General features: G+C 39.6%; 1 protein-coding gene across 4 annotated transcripts in view; it reads right to left on the bottom strand.

Moving 5' to 3' along the window:
- The window catches only part of ERICH1 (glutamate rich 1), a 97,399-nt gene that overhangs the window by 71,890 nt on the left and 3,317 nt on the right, over positions 1-22,192 (bottom strand). For 3 of the 4 annotated variants that reach the window (XR_008465475.1, XR_008465474.1, XM_054195566.1), the window contains exon 2: positions 11,941-12,135. The exons of the other annotated variant lie outside the window; for it this stretch is intronic. Coding sequence is in view for 1 of the 3 variants with exons in the window: in XM_054195566.1 (XP_054051541.1) it covers positions 11,941-12,135 (195 nt within the window). In the remaining 2 variants the exon portion in view is untranslated. The remainder of the gene's footprint in view (positions 1-11,940; positions 12,136-22,192) is intronic. 4 annotated transcript variants of the gene reach the window in all.

Genomic DNA, 22,192 nt, shown 5'->3' with positions numbered 1-22,192 from the left:
TGTCAGCCAGAAAAAGAAGGTCGAAGAAAGCGTACCCTTCAGGATGAGCAAGACTGGCAAACTGGTAACAGCAGACAAGGAGAACCTAATGGACAGCGTTAGGCTGTTGCTTGGACTAGATGATCTGAAAGGTCCCTTCCAACCTAGGCAATTCTATGATTATAAGAAGAAGGCTGAGGTACTCCACAACTTTTCTGTCTCAGTTTTCACTGGCAACCTTTCTTGCTACACCTCTTGATTGGATGGACTGCAAGACAGGGACTGGGAGAGCAAAGTCCCTCACACTGTAAGAGAAGATCAGGTTCATGACAATCTGAGGAACGTGAACATACACAAGTCTATGGGACCTGACGAGACACATCCCAGAGTCCTGAGGGAACTGGCTAATGTAGTTGCCCAGACACTCTCCGTGATATCTGAAAAGTCATGGCAGTCAGGTAAAGTCCCCAGTGACTGCAAAAAGGGAAACATTGCACCCGTTTTTAAAAAGGGTAGAAAGGAGAACCCTGGTAACTACTGACCTGTCAGCCTCACCTCTGTGCCTGGGAAGATCATGGAACAGATCCTCCTAGAAGCTGTGCTAAGGTACATGGAGGACGGGGAGGTGATTTGAGACAGGCAGCATGGCTTTACCAAGGGCAAGTCCTGCCTGACCAACGTAGTAACCTTCTATGACAGAGTGACCACATCAATGGACAAGGGAAGAACTATGGATGTCATATGGATGCCATACAGAGGGACTGACCTGGACAAGCTCGAGAAGTGGGCCCATGTGAACCTCATGAGGTTCAACAAGGCCAAGTGCGGAGCCTTGCACCTGGGTCAGGGCAACCCCCAGTAGCAATACAGGCTGGGGGGGATGAAGGGATTGAGAGCAGCCCTTAGAAGTAGGACTTGGGAGTATCAGAAAGCCAACCATATCCTGAGATACATCAGAAAAAGCATGGCCAGCAGAGCAAGGGAGGAGATTATGCCCCTCTACTCTGCTCTCCTGAGACCCCGCCTGGAGTACTGCATCCAGCTCTGGAGCCCTCAGCACAGGAAAGACATGGATCTGTTGGAGCGGGTCCAGAGGAGGGCCACAAAGATGATCAGAGGGCTGGAGCACCTCTGCTATGAGGACACACTGAGAAACCTGGGGTTGTTCAGCCTGGAGAAGAGAAGGCTCCAGGGGACTTCACTGCAGTCTTTCTGTACTTAAAGGGAGCTTATTAAGAAAGACGGGGATAGACTTTTCAGTAGGGCCTGCTCCAGCACCAGCAGTACTTCACTTCATTAAAAAGAGAAAGTCCAGATTACAGATGTTGCTCCCTCTTCTCAAATAATCAAAATTACTACAAAGTAAATGAAGTCGGTAGTTACAGGAGTCTTTCCTCAGCATTCCCATTTATGACTTGGTGACTCAGTACACTTGATTAGAGAAGTAAAACTAGGTCTTCAAGACTTATTTTTGAATGAAAATTCCTTTTTCTATACATAGCCTGTGGCTCCTTGAGCCAGTTATCACACTGATGGAAAGCCAACAAAATGGATCAGCACCAGTAGTTTTTCATCCCACTTTTTCCACATCTGAGCAAGTAAGACTAGTGTATGACAATCTGCACCTGATCCTCATGACCACCAGGCTTCTTAGGAGCTCAGACAAGTACAAGGTTTCACTAGGCAGATTTCTAGGGAGCTAACAGTTGCCTATGGCTTAGCACAGATGAAGGGTCTGGAAGCAAATCCTACAGCAGCTCCCCTCCCAGCTCTATCCTGTTGAGAGAGCATGCAAATTGGAGAGAATGGAAAAGGAAAAAGGTAGCTGCTGGCCAGCCTTACAGTTTGTCCTTTCCAGTATGCTAAGATAATGATTAGATTTTCAATGAAGCCAGATACAATCATTTAGTGGTACCCATGAGTTTGTTGGAACGGATTCCCAACCCTTGTCAGCTAAGCACGTTGTAATATTTTTTGAAAGAAGGATCTACTTAATAGTTGACAAGCTACATTTCAGCTTTCCTGTTCAAGCGTAAGTATGATTAGAACGGAGGGAGAATGCAAAGACGAATAATGACACCATCCAAATGAATGATGATCCATGCGTTTGTGTTGTAGTAAATGTCCCAAATACTTCTACAAATATTATCAACTTTGTTACCTTTTTGTTAAGCCCTCTGCACTTTGGATTTTATTCATTCCATTTTTAAATTCTGGTTTGTGATTTAAATTAACTTTCAATTTCATTAAAGTCTACTGTACTGAGGTTCAAACACCTGTTGCAGGTTATCTTAACAGTTCTTTATTCACATTCATCATCCAATTGACAAGCATTTAACTATAGCATTGTTACCCAGAAGTGCTGAGATCTTCAACTCCTAACACTGCTGTTAGGTTTTATTTGAAATGAAAGGCAAAGCCCCCTTCCCCAAGACTTCTCAAAGTCGTCTTATCTAGTCTGCAAGCTTAGTGAAGTCTCTCTAATACAACAGCATTTTGCCACACCGTCTTACGATTTCTCTCATTCTAAAGGCTAGTAGTTTATTTCCACAGAGACAGTTGCACTTCTTACGATTTTTACAGCTATGTATTTATTTCAATGTAGACTGCAGCTTCTTCAGTATAAAATTAATGTTGTCTTCCACTGAATACTAGGCCCTATCATATTCTCACTTGTATTAACAGCAGGAATCTAATCTATTAAGAGCTGAAACAGGTGTAAGATGACCTAAAAGCAAAGATTTTTTTTCCCCCCTATTTTAAACTGTGCCATAGGTCATACATCTATATAAAGGAATAAAAGAAAACCAAAAAAACCCCACCAAAACCCCAAACCTAAAAAACAAGGCACTGTTTTCTCTTGCTTTGCATTCTTTACAAGCATTTTCTTGCTGCTAGTAAAAATGACATCACCACCTCAAATACCGTGTTCAGTTTTGGGCCCCACACTGCAGGCAAGACATTGAGGTGCTGGAGCGGGTCCAAAGAAGGGCAATGAAGCTGGTGAGGGGTCTGGAGAACAAGTCTTATGAGGAGAGTGTGAGGGAATGGGGGCTGTTTTGCCTGGAGAAAAGGAGGCTGAAGGGAGACCTTATCACCCTCTACAATTACCTGAAGGAGATTTTAGCGAGGTGGGGGTCGGTCTCTTCTCCCAAGTAACAGGCGATAGGACAAGAAAAAACGGCCTCAAGTTATGCCATGGGAGGTTTAGATTGGATGTTAGGAAAAATTTCATCACTGGAAGGGTTGTCAAACATTGGAACAGGCTGCCCAGGGAAACGGTTGAATCACCATCCCTGGAGGTATTTAAAAGATGGGTAGATGTGGTGCTGACGGACATGGTGTAGTGGTGGTTTTGGCAGAGTTAGGTTGATGGGTGAACTCGATGATCTGAAAGGTCCCCTTCCATCCTAGACAATTCTATGATTCTATGAAGTAGGGAAAAAAACCCCAACACCCTCTTGATTAAGGAAACCAAGAAACAGAACACTTCCCAGAGCAAAATCTGACCACAGGCAGACAGCAGTTTTAAACTTAAGAGATAGCGAATTTAAAAAGTGGTAAAACCTGGTTTTTGTTTTCTGAAAGTTTAATATGAGGTAAAGATGAAACAAATTGTACAGCTAAGTGCTATTTAATTTATAAGCTTCAGTGTCTCATATATGTCCTGGTGTATGATTATAGGCAATATTTTGATTAAGTGTATAAGAATTCTAGCAGGATAAACAGGAGAATAAAGCTATCTTAAAAATGTTAACTTAGTACTCAGCTCAGTTATTTCTCCTAGTCCTGCAGATTTTATTTGTTCAACACACTCTTCACAAGCCAAATATGCCCCTGTCAATCAATTTTTTTTTTTTTTTAAAGTCAATGCAACAACACTGAATCTAAAAGGCCATGCCTAAGTTGCAATTAGTTAATTATCCTCACTGATTAAATGATTATGTCATTACTGAGATTTACCTGAAACTAGACCAGGAAATAAACAGATGTGCTCATCAGAATCAAAGTAAACAAAGTTTAAAGTTCTAAACCTTCTCCCCCCGCAACACAGATTTTTTTTTTTTTTCCCATAATTGGAAGTCATCAGTAAGAGTCCATTCCTGTTTGTGTACAAAAATAATACCAGCCACAGAAACACAAAAAATTATGGAAAATCATTTGCCCTGAACTAAGTTCAGTACCAAGTTCATATTATAAGCATTTCCTCTTTTCAAATAACGGCTAGAAGGTACAGTTGGTAGGAAACACAAGTAGAAACTAAGCACATGTAACATCAGAAAACATGAAATTTGACTCTGAATAACTACGGCTTTGACAATGGCAGCCTAAAGTAATAAACTTCCCAGTATACACAGGAACAGGAGAAGCATCTCACACAACCTGTTCTGTCATCAATACATTAAAAATAATTTCAAACAGGGAAACAAGGCAGACGGTGAGAACATTAACACACACAATTACTATGCCACAGTCAGATTCACCTCAGGACTATCTATCAGCCTTTCTCTAGCTGAACCAAGTTCATTTTATCAAGTTCTTAAATAAGCCATTTTTCTGTTTCCTTTCTCAAAATAATTAATTTTTCTACAGCTGGCTACATTTAGGTTTAGAACTTGTTTACACTTACAGCTAAAGCTGGCATTTTCTACTCCAATTAGGCAACCACTACATACTATCAGCTGAGCTACTTCTTAAATTGCTTTCAATGGTCACAGAGGCCAGCAGATTTTTCTGTGACAGATAAGATGTTTGAGATAAAGAGAATGTATATACATATGAATGCTGCAAAAGGAAGGAATCTGCCAACCAGCAGAAAAAAAAAATAATTAAAAAAAATAATTACTAGGGGAACTGGAGGCTGAACTACAAGGGTGTTGCTGTTACAACAGAAGTTATGGATATTACACATGCAGCCCACTTAGTGCTAACAGAGACAAGTCGCTTCGTTTGTGTTTTGGGGGGGTGGGTGTATGGGTGTGTGCGCCTATCTGTTTGGGCACCATTTCTACCATAGCCACAGCAAGTTGCTGTCTTCAGGCACTCCACTCACTTCTGGATATTATCTGTCTCGTTTTCCCAGCATAATGCCATTGTAATATAGCATGTAATGAGACAATTTTTAAACCCTCGAGAGAACATAATAATTATACAACAAAGTGTTGTCACACACTAATAATCTCCATTGCTCTGCAGTTTATTCACAATAGACACCTTTTAACAGTAATTAATTAAAACGAAGCTGAATTGTTTAAAAAGTCTCTAAAGCTGTTTTCTGCATTAGGTACTGCTAGAGTTTCATTTCTCAAGTATATGCATTTCGTCAATTTAATCAACTGAAAGCCAGGGCTGTCCATGCGTATTTTTTAGACAAGTTTTGTCTTCTAGGCACTTCTGTCACAAACTGAAGTTTTCCATAATAGAATGGCTGCAGCAAGACAGGATTAGGATGAGTAAGGACACAGTCCAGGTGTCCCAGCGATGATTTCTCAAATGCAGTATACTGTCAGCATTAATAACTTCAATGGAAAAAGTAAGGAGAACACACAGAAAAATAATCACACAGCTGTACTGAATTTTGACAGGAATTCCTTATACAGGATAACAATGCTGGGATATTTCACAGTTGATAGACATTCACATTTTTATTTAATGAATATGGATTAAATTGCATTTTGTCTACTTATGTAGCATAATATGGATTCCCTTTTTTAAAAAAGCCTACAACTTAGGAGTAATAGCAGCTTCGTATTTTTATTCGCTACCTCTTACTTAAATAAATGAAGGAGACAAAAAAAAAAGATCAAATAGGTTGCCTCCACAAGATCTGAGACTCTGCCTAGGCTTTCTGTATTTCAATTTCCTTTTTCAGAATTAGGGAAAACACAAAAACCAAAAGCAGAACAGCATGCTTTGTACAGAAAAAATAAATTACTGTACATTTCACTTGCGTACAATTATCCTTCTTCAGTATCTCTTAAATCTTAGATTTTATAAGATGCTAAACATCAATTAGTAAATACCAAGTCCTTTAAAAAGCACTTATAATTCTGACCAAGAAAAAGGGCTGAGACTCAGGATGCCATTAAAAAAAGCCAATTCTACAATTAGCAAATCTCTAGTCAGAAGCATGCACATCTACTTTGAATAGATGCTATAAAGATATTAAAAATAATTAGTGAGGTTTTAAAGTATGGACAAAAGTAAAGAAATTGCAGAAGAGCAGAGCTCAAGAGAAGCATTCTCCATGAAACTACTGCTTGCTGCAAGTAGATCCTGCCTAAGAAGGGTCAAAAACAAACAAAACCAATCCTCAGAACAAAATTTAGTCAAAGGCCATATCCAAGTGAGTAATTCATACTTAGAAATGCTTTCTCAGTCTTTTGCCAGACACTTTTTTGCGGTACAGCAATTTATAATACTGCACTTGGAAGCATATTCGCAAGCTTAGGGAAAAAGAAATTAAGTCGTCTTATTTGTAGGAGCTTTCAGTTTTCCATTTGCTCTCTTTAATACTCTGCCTGCCAAGAAGGCTCAGGTTTATTACACGTATGCGTAAATTTTAAATGGGTTAAGGTAATAAAACTGGTTATCTAGACCCTCGGTAATTTTATGTTGAAGCAAGAAAAAACTCTTTTCTTACACCTTATGAAATTTAGAGCTATAGCTCTTGTAATGGAAGAATCAGGTTCCTCAAGGGGAGAAACATTTAGAAAGTCTTATCTAATTGTCCTGGGGAGGGGGGAATCCCTATTTTAGTTACATTCATTTTCTCACTGAGCATTTAGGTAGAATAGGGGGGGGAAAAATAAATAAATCTGATTTAGGACAACTAGAATCCAAAGGGAAGGTACATCTTAGTATGCCCTTGGAACAGAAATTTTAGCCACAGGCAGATGGTTGGGTTTCTTGGGATTTTTTTAAGTCACTTTTAAAAAAATAAAAAAATAATCTTTTGAAAAAGAGGTAAGATATAAGCAACTACCCAACTTCTTTGGACTTCAGAAGAAGCATGGCACCTCCATGTTTCCTCCATCCCTAAAAGAACTACCACCTTCCTGAAGAAAATTCAAATACCATTTGTAAGAACACTCTGTAGTCACAAAGGACAGTGTCCCTCAGAATTTTCCTTCAATCTCCAGTTATTCTGGGTCTTACTGTAAGCTTCCAAAATTAAATGAGAACCAGTCATTAACATGGGTCCTGACCTTCTATATATTTAAGCATCTCAACTTCAACTTGATGTCAAAAGAAGCATACAGATGCGGATATTTACAGGATATAAGAGTATGATCTTTAAATTTTATTGTCATAAGTCCCTATTATGCTTCAAGATGCAGACATTTAACGCAATGCTGCAAACTGCATTCCAAAATAAAAATCATTAAAAAAAAAATCTAGGAAGCATTAGCTTGCGCATACAGATAATGGTATTTTCACAAGTTGAAAATAACTGTTAAAGGCAAGTGGAACATTGTGATGAGTTTTATAGTAAAAGCTGTTATTTAACTGTATAAAATACTTAGTCTTTTTAAAGATATACTCAATTTCTTACTGACACTAAATTAAGTCTTTCAGTAGATTTTGTAGGACTGAAATAATAACTTTCAAACTGGGAAGAAGTTTCTCTCTACACAAAAAAAAAAAGAAAATCCCTGTCATTTTCCATCATCCATCTTAGACTACTGCTACTTAAATGACCAGCTGTTTCATAGTTATGCTCATAATCTTTGGTCTGCAAGAAAGACGTTACTTAAAATACTATATGATAAAAAAATTCAGTCAATGCCTTTACGTTTTTACTTTTCCAAGGCCACAGAGTTTATAGCGCCAAATCTTATAGCCTGTCACTCAGTATGTTCTGACAGTGTCCAATGCCATAAAAATCACAACACATAAATGACTACTCACGCCAGAGCTCCTTAAATTTAAATCACAAACAGAGAAGAATGGTTGTGTTGGTTTCACAGATAGGTAACCGATTTCTCTTTTTCCCCTGTAAGTTTATCACTGCAACCCTCTTCAAGGCTTCTTTTTCAGTACACATTTGTAGAACTCATTCTGTACTACTATAGCATTTGCTTGCCTCCAACAGAAAACAAGCTCAGTTAGTTTGCTGTTAGTTTCAAGTACAGCCTGGTTGCTTTGCTGTCAAAATCCTAAATATGGAACTGTTCTTTTTGCTCCATGTTCCCTTTCCCATGAGCTATATTTGACCTGTATTAAGATTCTGGATCAAAAGCTTTTGTTTCATTAACCTGAAGAACATTGTATTAGGAACCAGGTATAAACAATCAGAGGAGGGTATACAAGGTCAACTAAATTCTCCCCCTCACCTCCCACTTCAGTGGGAGTTTGGGCAGGTCCTAATTTATAAGGAATGGTATGGATTCACTACAAATGAAGGCATTTTTAGCTTAAGACTTCATCATAGAGCCAATAAATAGCCTGTTACCTATTTCAAATGGACAATTAGTTGCCAATGCTATCAAAAATCATTTTATAGAATAAGCTTAGTGCTTTATCAGCCTTTTAAAAATGTGCATCTCATTATTGACTGCACAAGAGAAGTACTTAGAAGTACTGATCTAGAAAAACAGAATGTCAGTAGTGGGATGCAATACAGGACAACAGCCACACAATCCTCCAAAAGCAAATTCCACCACAGACACATGTAAAAAAAGCCCTGTAGCCAACCTGTTAGGGGCTATCCTGGTTACAGATTGGGTGGGGGCTTTTTTTTTTTTTTTAATTGAAACAAACAAAAAAAACCAACTAAAAAAACCTTAGTAGCAAAGATTTCTAGAGTAACACATGTTGGAAAGGACTTTTGGAGGTCATTTGCCCAAATGCCATTAAAATTTGACCCAATTAGATCAAGTTCTCCAGTAAACTCTTAGGTTTTCAGCTCCTCCAAGGATGGAGATAGCAAAACTCTTTCTGGGCAGCCCATTCCCAATGTTTGATCATCCCCAAGGTGGAATTCCCTCCCCATCTAGCTGGAATTACTCTTGCCACAACTTGTTTGTTTTCCCTTCTCCTATTGCCGAGCACCTCCAAAAAGTGCATGGCTCAGTCTTCTATACGCCTCCTTCTCATTTGGTAGTTGAGGTAATTAGATTTCCTCTTAACCTTCTTTTCTTATGACTGAACAAACTCAGCTCTCTCACTCTCCCCATACATAACACCATCTGGCGCCCTGGCCATCACAGTGCCCTTCACTGGACTCACCCTACTTTGTCACTACCTTTCTTTTACTAAGGAGTCGACTGGTCACAATATGTCCAGTATGGACTCACAAACACTGCTCCAGTGTGGTCTCACAAAAGGAATGATTGCTTCCTTCAAACTGTTGGCTACATTGCTAATAAAACACCATATTTCATGGCCTGCCTTTGTGGGAAGGATACAAGGCTGACTCATGTTCAGCTGGGCATCCACCAGAACCCCTACGTCTTTCTGTGGACCTGCTCCCAGCCAGGTTACTCAGCCTCTATTGCTGGTTATTCCATGTCCGACTCCAGTATCAATCCCCACCAAGGTACACCACTAGCACACAGCCACCTATCAAACTTTGTACTACTGATCACCATCCTTTGTCCCTGGCAGTCCATCTATCTGACCATTCACTTACCTAGTTGATATCTCACCTTCTTGTCTATAAGAATACTACAGGAGACTACGTTGAAGGCCCTCCTAAAAAAAACAAATGAAAGAACATGCACTGTGTCCTCCCTATCTATAAGCCAGTCGTGTCATCATAGAAGGCAACCAGGTTGCACAACCTGCCTTTGGTAAATCAAGACTTACCCTTCCCAGTTCCCATTTTGTCCTTTACATGCTTGGAAAGGGCTTCCAGAAGGATTTACTCTATAACATGCTCACAGTTTTCCAGACCCTCCTTCTTGCCCTTTTTGAAAATGGGTATGATGTTTGCCCTTTCCAGTCACCAAGGAACACCCCAACTGCAATGACTTCTCAAAGAAGATAGAACGCAACCTCACAATGACATCAGCCAGCATCCCTGGATGCACACCATACTGTCCCACTGACATGCGATTGCACAACTGGCTTAACTGCTCCCCAGCTATCATCATCTACTGTGGGTAACACTTCACTCCCAAAAATTCATCATTAGGCTTGGGGGCCTGGGACACATGAGGACAAATCTTACCAGAGAAAAAGGGCACAAAAAAGGCACTAAGTACCTCAGCCTCTTCCTTCTCTTCTATCACTAGTCCCTTGCCCACTGAGCAGTGGGCCCACATTTTCTTTAGCTTTCCAGTCGTTGCCCTCACCCTTCTTGTTTCTTCCCACATCCCTCATGAGTTTCAACTCCAGCTGAACTTTGGGCTTCCTAACTCTACCCCGGCATACTCAGGCAACATCTCTATATTTCTCTTGGGTAGCTAATATTTGCTTTCACCTCTTTTATATTTCCTTTTTGTGTTGGAAGGGCCCAGAACTTCCTCTTAGAAGCTTAGCTACCTGAACTTACAGGCAGCTCTCTGATATCACACAGCTGTTGACCCAGATTGTTGTGAAGAAAGAGCTGCTTATGAGAGACCTGTAAAAAGCCACCTCAGCAGGAGCTCCCCTCACATCATTCGGGCTGCTTTTAAGCTGAGGGTTTTAAGCAGCTCCCAGCCTGAGCTAGACTGCAGCCATGCCTGTTGATGCACCCCCAACTCACAGACTTCACATACTGGCTTGACCTCAGACCTGCCTTGCCACTATTGACTTTCCTGGTGTCACTGGACTGGCAGCTGAATCTGGTTACTGTTACCAGATATGCTCTGCTCTTTTTTTCACGTACCGTGGGACTGCTTCTATAGTGATTACACAGCTCCCATGCCCGCCTTGTCCCAGCTAGCCTTCCCTCCTTGCTGCTCTCATCTGAGCCCAGTCAGGCATCCTGCTGCACTGGATCAGTTTTCTGCAGGTCAAAATGAGCCATTCTTGTGCTTTGAGACGGTTATTCTTGAAGATCAACCAGCTCTCCAAAGGTCCTTTGCAATTCAGACCAGTCTTCCATTCAGTCCGACCAAGCAGATCCCTGAACAAACAGCAGTTCTTCTGTAGTACAGGCTTCTAATCTTACTACTCATTTTGCTCTCTTCTTTCACGACTTTAGTCTCCTGTCCCTGGGCCACATTCACAATCGGTTCTTCCTTGTTTAAGAGTGACAGGTCTAGCTGAGCACCTTCCCTAGAGAAAGCTTTTTATACTTTCAGGAAACATGCCTTCTTATTTCAAGTCAGTTTTATTTCAACCTCTTTCAGTCATGGCAAAATTTGTTTTTACATGAGCTACAAGACAAAGCAATTCACACTACTTCTATACTTATATACAGAGCCTTTTGCTTACAAGTAATACCACAGCTACCTCATTTTGCATCTCCATCTTTTGGCATAGCATCCACATTTTACAATCCATTTGAAAAAGGACTTTTACTTACCTGGCAAAATATTAATGTACCACTTTCATTGCATAAACACACACAAAATAATGCTCTTTACCAGGGTACTAACATAGTGCCTGAATTGGTATTTGCCTCCTGTTAGGTTTATGTTCTCCATGGGTTTTCTGTTACGACATGAGGGCAGGAGGAAGTGCTGGATCATGTATTCGCACCAATCTTGGGGTGTATCTCTAATAGCTGAGCAGAAAGTTTCTCACTGTTCAACAGACATCACAGCAAAGACAGTTATAGCTTACACTGAAGTTTCATATTAGCTACTGCTAAATGCTGCACTCACACATATACACCAAGACTATTTCTTGGCTTTCACAGGACTTAAGCGCTGACCTCAAGTGTTGTAGGTATTAAGTACCACTAGTGCTTGTATTCAGATTTGTTTGTTGGTATCAATAGATGAAAAAAGTAGATACTATACTGTTCCCAAGTAAAGCGACTATATTTAATAGCATATTATCAGAAAAAGGACTATACAGTCTCACCTTGCAATGATTCGCAGGGTGTACCAGTTGATGTGCTAGCATCTGCTGATGACGTCTGAACATTATCCAAGTTATTTTCTTTGGATTTTGAGCCCAGATTTCTGAGAACCGCCTCCTCTTCTCTATTCGAAGCATGCGCAAGAGAAGATGATGGAGTTTCAGCATAGAGTCGTTTCAGTACTTTCCTTATAAACACTGTGGGGTAAGAAAACTTTTTTAAACAGAAAGAAATGCAGTGTTTTAAATGCATTTTAAGACTTTAAAAAAAAGCAACAACTAATTGATACAAGATAGTTTCCCTCATATTCTATGCAAGTCTGTCTTCAGTAGTCCCTACCTCTCACAGGTAAAGCTAAAAATAATATATTAAAGTCCTAAACTGGAGTCAGAAAAGCAGCTTTAAAACCCCCGAGTTCACTAGCAAGGCTACGTTTAAAGCCTTCTATTTGACTACATTTTGTCAATAAATTAATACAGTACACTTACAGACTAAATACACATTAATGTTTTAAATCTCTTTTAAAACAAGAGTCTTCCTACACAAGTATTATAATGCTGCTTAAAATGCAGGTCTCTTCTGGCACAGAGGCATTGCAATTGAATCACTTATTAAAATCAGTAAGCTACAACTATTTAATCACATAGAAAAACTAGAAGTAGACAGCAGCAGAAACACATGGTAACCCAATTATTTCTACAGAATTAGCAGCATTCTTATACGCCTCTTCCTCTTATGGGCCCCTTTCTGACGACACTGGCAATCTGCTACTAGTAACTCAAACAAAAGCATCATTTGATTAAAGAAAAGAAATATATGCAAATAATGTACACATCAACAAAACTATCACTCTTATATGAATGCATGCATATTTCAATCACTTGAAATTACACATTATATAAAAATATAAAGTAATACTAAGAATTTTTTTTATCTGTTGCAAAACAACATCCCCAGTTTCATGAATTCTACACAGTCAAGCAGATATTGCAGGATGGGAGGAGGAGCAAAAAGAGAGATTTGGAGAAAAACATGTTATCTAAATTACCATTTTAAATTTAATATACAGTGTATAGACACTATACAAGTAACCTGGTACAGATTCTTAACAAAATAATTCTGCCAAGAGAAAAGGACTTACGTTGTTATAAGAAGAATGGCTCATACTGCAGCTTAATAGAAGAACATACTATCTCTCCTCAATAAATTACTTTCCGTGACAACTGAAAAAGAATTCACCTTCATCAAGCTAGGAAATCCTTGAACCACCAGTCCTTGACAGACAAACTTTATCTTCACGTGTACCTTGACGACATGCTTCAATTTTCATGTAAATGACTAACTATGAGAAGAATGTCTTGTTAGACTTTTTTTGAGCTCTTTGTAGTTTATACATGATCACTAGACTCTTTGCTTGTGCCCAATCTCTTGAATAATCAGTGACCTTATGAAAGGCTTATTACAAGATGTAAGCCTGAAGAGACACTTGTGCAGAAAGCTTTGCTTATGAAGTCCAAATTTCAGTTTTTCTACTCTTATCCATCATTCAGTGACATGAAAAAAATCTGTGATGAGATGCCAGCCATGTCCCCATCAAGTAAACCAATAACTTGAAAAATGGATTGTGCTAAGACAACCATTCCAGAAAGACATCAACAAGTGACTGTATTCTTATAAGACTCCCTTACCAGGATATTCTACAGCTAGAAAGACAAAATCCAGAATTACTCTCAGAGGACAACTACAGAAAGTAGACAGAAATAAGCAGTGTAATAAGACAAAGTTAACTGCCCTTTGCAGATCTTTGACTCTAAAGCAAGTTATCCAAGAGGTTTATCCTGGAACCTTTCCCTGAGTACTGCTACTAACACTGCAGCATTTTAATGAACTCCAGTAGAGCCATTACTAAATGTCATGGTTTAATCCTGGTTGGCAGCTAAGCCCCACACAGCTGCTCACTCACTCTCCTCCAGGTGGGATGGCAAATAGAATTGGAACTGTAAAAGTGAGAAAACTTGTGGGTTGAGATAAAGACAGTTTAATAGGTAAAGCAAAAGCTGCACATGCAAACAAAGCAAAACAAGGAATTTGAACGAGGCAGGTGTTCAGCCATCTCCAGGAAAGCATCCTGGTTTCCATCGTGCGTAATAGCAACTTGAGAAGACAAAACACCATCACTCCGAAGGTCCACTTTCTCCTCCTTCCCCCAGCTTTATATACTGGACACTACATCACTGGTATGGAATATCCCTTTGGTCAGCTGGGGTCAGCTGTCCCAGCGGTGTCCCCTCCCAGTTCCTTGTGCATCCCCAGCCAACTTGCTGGTGGGCGGCGTGAGAAACAGAGAAGGCCTTGCTTGGTGCTGTGCAAGCACTGCTCAGCAATAACCAAGACACTGGTGTGTTATCAACACTGTTTTCACCACAAATCCAAAAAACACAGCACCACAGGAGCTGGTATGAATAAAATTTACTCTAGCACAGACAAAACCAGTACACAAAACTAACATTCAAGCATTTGTATTAAGGAAGCTATTCTTCCAAAGCAAATGATGATTGATATACTGATGAATCTATATATGCAAATACATTTTCTCCAAATCTGCTGAGGAGAGCCAATCTCCTCATAGCTACAGTAGATTTTATGCTCATCATCTTGAAATCTGATTTCTCTAGTCATTTGTTCAGTTACTCCCACAAAAAAAAAAAAAATTACTTCATTCTTTTTCTTAACTTTTGAAAACATAGGGACCATACTCATATACACGTTCGCATTGCTTCAGAAAGCAATATGAGAGCAGTTTTGATACATTCATTCCTTCTCATTCATCTCCCCATCTCCAATACTTATGCTTGAGAAAGCAAACTGAAACAATGCCTGTCTTTGGAGCACGTGAACATTGAGTAAAAGTATTCTTTCACAAAAATCTCTCTTGCTTAGAAAGAAGTATCTAGAGCAGTAGCCTTAATAGATCTAATTCAGCAATGCTGTTGTTTAGCACCAAAGCAGCATCCAATCCTACAGGCTGGTGTTTTTTTCAGCAGACACAGGAAGAAGCAGCTGGGTGCAGAATGGGGGAGTGCTTTATTGCCTGCAAAGCTTTCACATCTGTATCAGCATGTCTCAGCATTGTGAGGTCATCTCTTAAGACGACTAGGAAGTCCCAATAACCACAACAGAATGGAAATGAGCAGCAGCGACATCTAGGCATGACTGGGTCCCTGTTTGGAACTAGATATATTTCAAGTCTTCTGAAGACAGCAGGAAGCAATGTATCCCAGCAGTATACCTTCCTCAGGTCAATGAAAAAGGTGGTATCACTAGAGAACACCAGAAAAAGTTGACTGATTTAGTCTAACTATTTGGAATCCTAAATATATTCAAGCCTGGAGAAAAACCCAAACCAAACACACCCCTGTCTGCGGCCCCAAACTTTTTGAACAAATTTGTCCTACATATCAATCAACAAGGAAAGTAGGCTCTGAGGTATGTCTGTCCTGCCATACTCAACAGCTTTACATGCTCCAAAGCAGCACTCTTTGCAGTTAAGAGTCTCAAGAGCTGAGCTACCAAAACATTTTTCAGATGACAGAGGATGCTCTTTCCTCAGGGTTTTATCGCTGCAATTACTGTAAAGAGAAGATAACGTGTGATAGCCATGAACATTGGCTTAACCACAGGAGGTTGGTCTTGCCTGATGCTACAGAGCAGCTTTTCTTCCGTATTCAGAACTCTCCTTAGCCTAATGTCTTTGGCAGTATGCAGCATCAGAGATCAGTCCATCTGGTAAGAACTGTTCAAACCCTTAAAAATAACTACCTCTTAACAAGAGATTAAGAATAAAGAAAAATCAAGGAAATATATCTACTAGCAGAGACATATCTAACCTACCAGAGCTCTGGAATGGAATAAGATTTGCTCTCACCATATCCGTAGCATAGCCAAGTACCTGTGGTTATTTGTTGCTATTGTTTTCCAGTCACCATAACTGATGGAGGATCTGTACAGATTCATGTTGTCTTTCAACAGACCAATCTGTGAACATTTTTCCACTTTTCATAGCAGACTGATGTCGCAAAACAAGCATATACAACTTTGAAATGCATTTTTAAAAAGACCTCAAGAAAAGACGAGGGAGGCCACAGAAAGATGAGTGATACACTATTTGGAGTCAGAACCAATGAAAATTGCTACAGTTACATACAGCCTTAATGCACAAGGTACAGGCGAATGAATTTAATATATTCTACTGGGTATGTTTTTGAGGACATTCTTGAAAATTGTATTCACATATTACAAAGCCTGGTGTTCCAGTCTGGAAGAGAAAGAACAGTTTGAGGGGAATTATCTCTGGAACTGAGCCTGTAATCGAACAGGAAAGAAATGTGAACAGCAATAAGACGACAATTATAAGGGAAAAAAAAAGGGAAGCCTTGTTGCACAGACTGCTGCAAATATCTCTCTCCTTTTAGAACAAAGCAGTCTCCAGAACTAACAGATGACAAACTGGAACCAAGAGAGGTAAGCAGATAAGCCCAGAGGTTTAGGGTCCAGGAATGGCAGTGATGTGGATGCAGCTGAAAGCAACACAGAATGTTTGTTAGCATTAGCTCTGCATTGCTTTCAGCTGTCCTTACCTCCTTAAAAAATGTGGGACAGCAGACAGCAATTCATGACATTTTATAGGGCACAGACCAGGCAAGAATTAATGAAAGGAAGACTGCAGTTTACCCAATCCACAGTAAGTCTTTAAAAACTACCACAGTAGTTTATCATGGCTCTATTTCTCTAAGGTATAATTACTCCCAATCTACTGAAGACTAAAGATGCTTTCCAAGTTCTATAGGGAAAATATTCTGCAATGTAAAGAAAAAAATTCCCCATAGCTATACGTTACTGAAGGAAAACATGGCCCTGAACACCTGGACACACAGTGACAACTCTAAGCCTGTACGTTAGAGGAGCATGGCCCAGGGACCACCATATTTTGGAGTTCTGTGTTATCACAGCAGACCTAGTTGCCATTTTACTTGTGAGTAGCACGTGGAAAGATTTGTCCATTGTTGATGTCTCCAGAGTCCAAACAGAAGCACAAAAAGAAATGTGAAGAAGTGCTTGCCACATTTTGTGTGTTCTTTCACCTCCAGGAATCTGACAGGACTTTAATACTACAATGGATAGATACTTTATGCTGCGAGATGTATAGTGACAAGACACTGAAGGTGAGTGAAGGTGACAGAAATATCAGACTTCTTATAATCATCAACTAAAGATGACTTTGTGTTCTGAATCTACCTGGATTTGCCAGATATCAGACTGTGTGTGCACACATGTGGTGGTGGAGGCAAGAGTAGTGCATGCCACACCAGTTTTGTGGAAAAAATTGAACGCAGTTCGAGACTATACAAAGGAAACTTCACAATGTTAGAGCTAGGCATACAGCCCAAAGGAGGTACTGCACAGTAACAGTAAGAACAGAAATACTTGGCACAAATCCTAAAGGTTTAAAGACAGCCTTCACTCTTTTGCTGTAGAGGAAGACCAGGCTACACTGACACTGTCTCTGTTAACAAGGTTATAAAGATTACAGAGAGAAATTAAACCTTACTGACTCCCTCCCCACCCCCTCAGGGGGCTGGGAGGGGCTCCACACTTGGGGGACAAGCAAACATTGCTTTCTCACAGCATTATTAAGAGCCTACACCATTTTACAGTGAAGTACATGGCTTCTGTAGCTTCCATAAACACCGTGGTCTTGTGTCTGAAATTTAGAGAGCTGTAAACACAAGATGAAGAGAGCGATTGGTGCATTTCTGCAGTTAGAATTGAATACTTCAGTTGGAAGGGATATACAACAATCATCTAGCCCAACTGCCTACAAGTTTTCTGTATAAAAATTCAATTCTAATAGATCTGCAAATGTGAAAAACTTACATACTCTAGTCTTGTCCTCTAAGTTTTCTATTTATACTTCAAAAGTGAAACAAATTCACTTTCCAGTTGAAAACATGCCACACGATCAAAATACCCAGGCTGTAATTGAAAGCACCGAATGTTCCTACTATGCAATTAGATGAAGCAACACCAGAAGACATATCTTTCCAGGAATTCCTCAGTGACAAAAAGGAACCAGTATTTTCAGAAATGAGAACAAGTTGTAACAGGTACCAAACTAGTTCCATGGCTAATTCTTGACAACTCATGTGTGGAAATAGTGAAGCATAAATACACCAGAAAGCTGAAAAAGCACCAGGTCTCTACAGTTTGACGTAACATAAACAAAGCAAGTATAACTCCAAGAAATAGAGTGCAGAGCACATGCTGGCTCGTGATACAAGTTATGAACATCCAGGATCTTTCTACCACAATTTTGTGAGAAGAGTAAAAAGCCTCCTTCAAATAAATTTGGCGTTATTTGGCATCTATGTATTAAAATCAACACCACTAAGTTTCTTATGTACATAAGCAGACCACCCACAAATACACCCGTGCCAACACTGGAATAGCACTGCAGATTTATAAAGGCTCTCCTGATATTGACAGCATGACTTGAAACTCAAAGACTGTAACAAAAGCATGCTGAATAACTAAACAAATAAATTTCTGAACAACATCAGAAATGTTCCTGTCCAGCCATGTGTAGGAGGCAACAGTTTCCTCAAAAACATTTTTGTGAAGAATGTTTGCCATGTACTTTTGGCTACTTGCCATACATACTGTAAGCACCCCCACCATGTGTCTCAATTGGTTGCCTTCTGCCTACTCAAATGCAACTTGGGCAGCAAGAATAAAATAAGCGGCATCAAGAGCGCTGAAAACATGAGAATTCTGTGAAGCTTGCAAGTTGCCCTACTTGGTCTCTCTCTCCTACAAACAGAAGAGTTTTCCAAGAAGGGAAAAGTCAGGAATTTCTCCCGAAACCATCCCATGTGTAAGATGTGTTAACATGCTATTTCTGCTAAAGCAGAAGAAAAGATAGTACAGCAGAACAGAAGAGGATGGAAAGAGCAGACAAAATGATAATCCACATGCAGAACATATGGACAGGGCTTCATTAAAATGTTCAGTTCATTTCTGTTAGTGCAGAATTACCCTCTGATACTTAAAAAGATTTAAATCTTTGAAGTCTCTTTTATTATATAAACATCACATCTCCTACAAAGGCCATGACACCATAGTTACTTTACAGAATGGTCATAAAAATCATAGTACTGTTAAGGTTGGAAGGGACCTCTGGACATCATCTAGTCTAATCCTAATGCTCAGAGTAGAACTCCCACAGCCAAAACCCCATAAGCAAAACAAAAAGGACACAGATGAAAGCTCAAAGACCCCAGAACCATTGCTAGAAATGGCAGAGACAAGAGGCTTAAATTAAGAAAACACGTCCTAGTTCTGAGGGCAACGACTAGCTATTTAAACATGAAATTCAAAAATCTTTGAGTAGAGATCCCTTAGCTGCAGAGAAGATTCACAGACTTGGGATACCAGTTCAGCAACCACCAACCAGTTTAAAATCAAACAGGAGAGGGAGGAATTAACTAGACCAAAACATTCCATGGCAGCTCAACAGGGTATCATTTTCCCACACCCCCTCATTTATATAGGGCTTTCCCATTTCCAAAAAAGTGCAAGCTGCACAGAGATATGAGGAAAAGAAGAAGAATGCAGTGATGTGCTATTACATCTTGTATAGCCTGATGGTTCAGATCATCATAAGGGTGTATGTTGTATTTAAGAGGGGATGCTCTTATTCAAGTCAGGAAGAAGAAAAGGAAAAAACGTAATTTTCCTGCTACCAACAAGGTGAGCTTTCCCAAAAGTGACGTACTTCCATTTCACCATAGACAGAAATGTTGCAAACCAAAGCAAGCACTGGGAATGGGAATAACACTGTCATGGGAATAACAAAATTGATCTTTCCAAAGGGGGAAAAAGAAGTGTGAAATATGCAGAAATCTATCTGTAGTCAAAGTACAGTTTTACATATATAGGAATGGGAAGCTTCCAATTTTACAGTATTTTGCTTTGTATTCACAGTCTGCAAGCAGTCCTCGCCCTGCAAGTGAAGCTATGGTAACAGGCTCTTATGAGAGTAGCTAAAGGACAAAACAGGATAAGAGTATGGACTGACAGATCTGCTGCTGAAAATTCAGGCTGAAGCTGACTATCTCTTGAAAGAGGCACTTGTAGGGAAACATAGAAGCTAACATCTTACAAGATCTTGTGTTTGGTCAAAAAGGATGCCATTCTGCAGATTATCTACAACATCTTCAGTTTTCACACTTCAGACTTAACTGCATCTATCTATAAATTTATTGTTTCTGAACAGCACTGTTATTCTTGGAAATTCTTTTTTAAGGAGGATACCAAGTAATTTTTCAGCTCCAGATTTCAGGGTGGAATTCACTTGTACCTTAAGGCCAGAAAAAGCACTAGGCTATCTCATCTGAATGACTGGAAGAAGTAATTTTACACACCTACCCACAATGAGACCAGCAACTTGTGTTTGAATACTTCTAATATATTTCAAAAGACTCTGGAGGTCCTTCAAGAAGTGAAAGAATTAAATAGTTCACATTAGTTTTTCCTCCAGTGCGTAATCACCTTTGGCACAAAACCCACACATGCCATGTTTGTTACATTTGCAAAGCTCAAGTTGTTTGGCCTTGGTCCTTTTTCTACCTCTCCTCACTATATTAAGGAATCGTATACTACACAGCAATTTGTTTCCTATGAAGATCTCCCTACAGGTTAGAAACCTTGGTTCTGAACGGGTCTTTTGGTCTGGAAGGCGCTGTCTCTCAGCCTCATATACCTTACTTTTAACTATCTGCCTTCGCAAAGAAAGCACTTTTTTTGAACAAAGGTTGTTCGCCCCATTTCCCCCCTGAGCTATTACCATCCGGGTCAGCAGATGTCAAGGAGGGTGGGCTGCTTGTTTTGTTTTGGGTTTTTTTTTTTTTTTTGAACTACAAAACTCTGGAATTAAAACTGAGTAGGAACGCCATGGTGAAATGCTGATATCACAAACTGATTATTTTTAACTTGACTGGCTCCTTACACAATCTTTTAGTTCTACTAGCCTCAAAATGACAGCTTAAAGGGAAAAAAATTGTACTGATTTTGACAGAATGGCTACAGTAAGGTGTGAACGTTTCTTTTTCCGAGTTTTACAATTGATTTCATTGACATTCCATATAACATAGGTCGTTTTACTCTTAACTGCTGAAGCTATTATTACGTATTTAGCAGGAAAAAGGAGAACCCACATGTGCTGTTTGGGAATTAAACTACAGAAGGATTTACTTGTATTCAAGGCCACATGAATTCTGTGCCTGAACTACTAGGTATCAGCTGTCTGCATCTCAGTATGGTTGTTAACCAAAACGTCACTGGGAGCTGCACAAGCAGCTCAGATGCTGCCATTTTAAATCTAGTGTGTAATACTAACTTCACGATGTTGAGGTTCGTCTCAAGACCTCTGACATTATTCTCACTGATACAGCATCTATTAGTGTTCTACATCTTATTTAAAACCAGATGCTAATTGCCTAGGTTTTACTCCTGTCTTTTTCTTTATTACATTTCAAGAACAGCATAGTGTAAAAAATCTCCAGTTTTGTGCTCTAATACAGTAGTCGATAAAACATGACTCCATTTATCTTTTCACTTAGCACTAGTTTTTTTTACAATATATGGAAAACCATTTTGTTATCTGAAACTCAGTAACATACCATTCTCCTGTCTTTGAGGCAACTTTGGAACAGGAGGAAATTATTTAAGTATATAGCACATGGTAGCACATGTCAGTAGGGTAGAAAGGAAGGAAAGGAAAAGAATATAGTGATTACATACCCCACATTTATGTATTCACCCAGATTAAGGAGTGAGTCACAATGGGAGAGCGATTCAGCACTCGAAGATTGACCTGTGTGCACCCAGGCCAACACAGTTCATAGCAATCACAGATACAAACCAGTAAGTTATTCACTAGGAAAAGCAGACATTTGTTTTCTCTTCTTAACTTAGACAAAATTGATTCAGCTTCGCCAAGCATGATCTCTGTGTCACATTGCAGTTTCAAATCAGCAAGACTGGTGTTACATCTGTCAGCAAATTCTACATGACTATGTAGTTCAATAAGAACCTGACTAATAGATCGTGCCATCCTGTCTCAACAAAGGCTTGAGAGATGTCTCAGTAGGCCGCCTTAATTGCAGCCACAAGGTCCTAGACATCTAATAAACTTGA

This window comes from Rissa tridactyla, chromosome 3 (genome assembly GCF_028500815.1).
Source record: "Rissa tridactyla isolate bRisTri1 chromosome 3, bRisTri1.patW.cur.20221130, whole genome shotgun sequence".
Taxonomy (NCBI): Eukaryota; Metazoa; Chordata; class Aves; order Charadriiformes; family Laridae; genus Rissa; species Rissa tridactyla.
The sequence above is the reverse complement of the archived record's forward strand: the minus strand, read 5'-3'. Positions and strand labels throughout refer to the sequence as shown.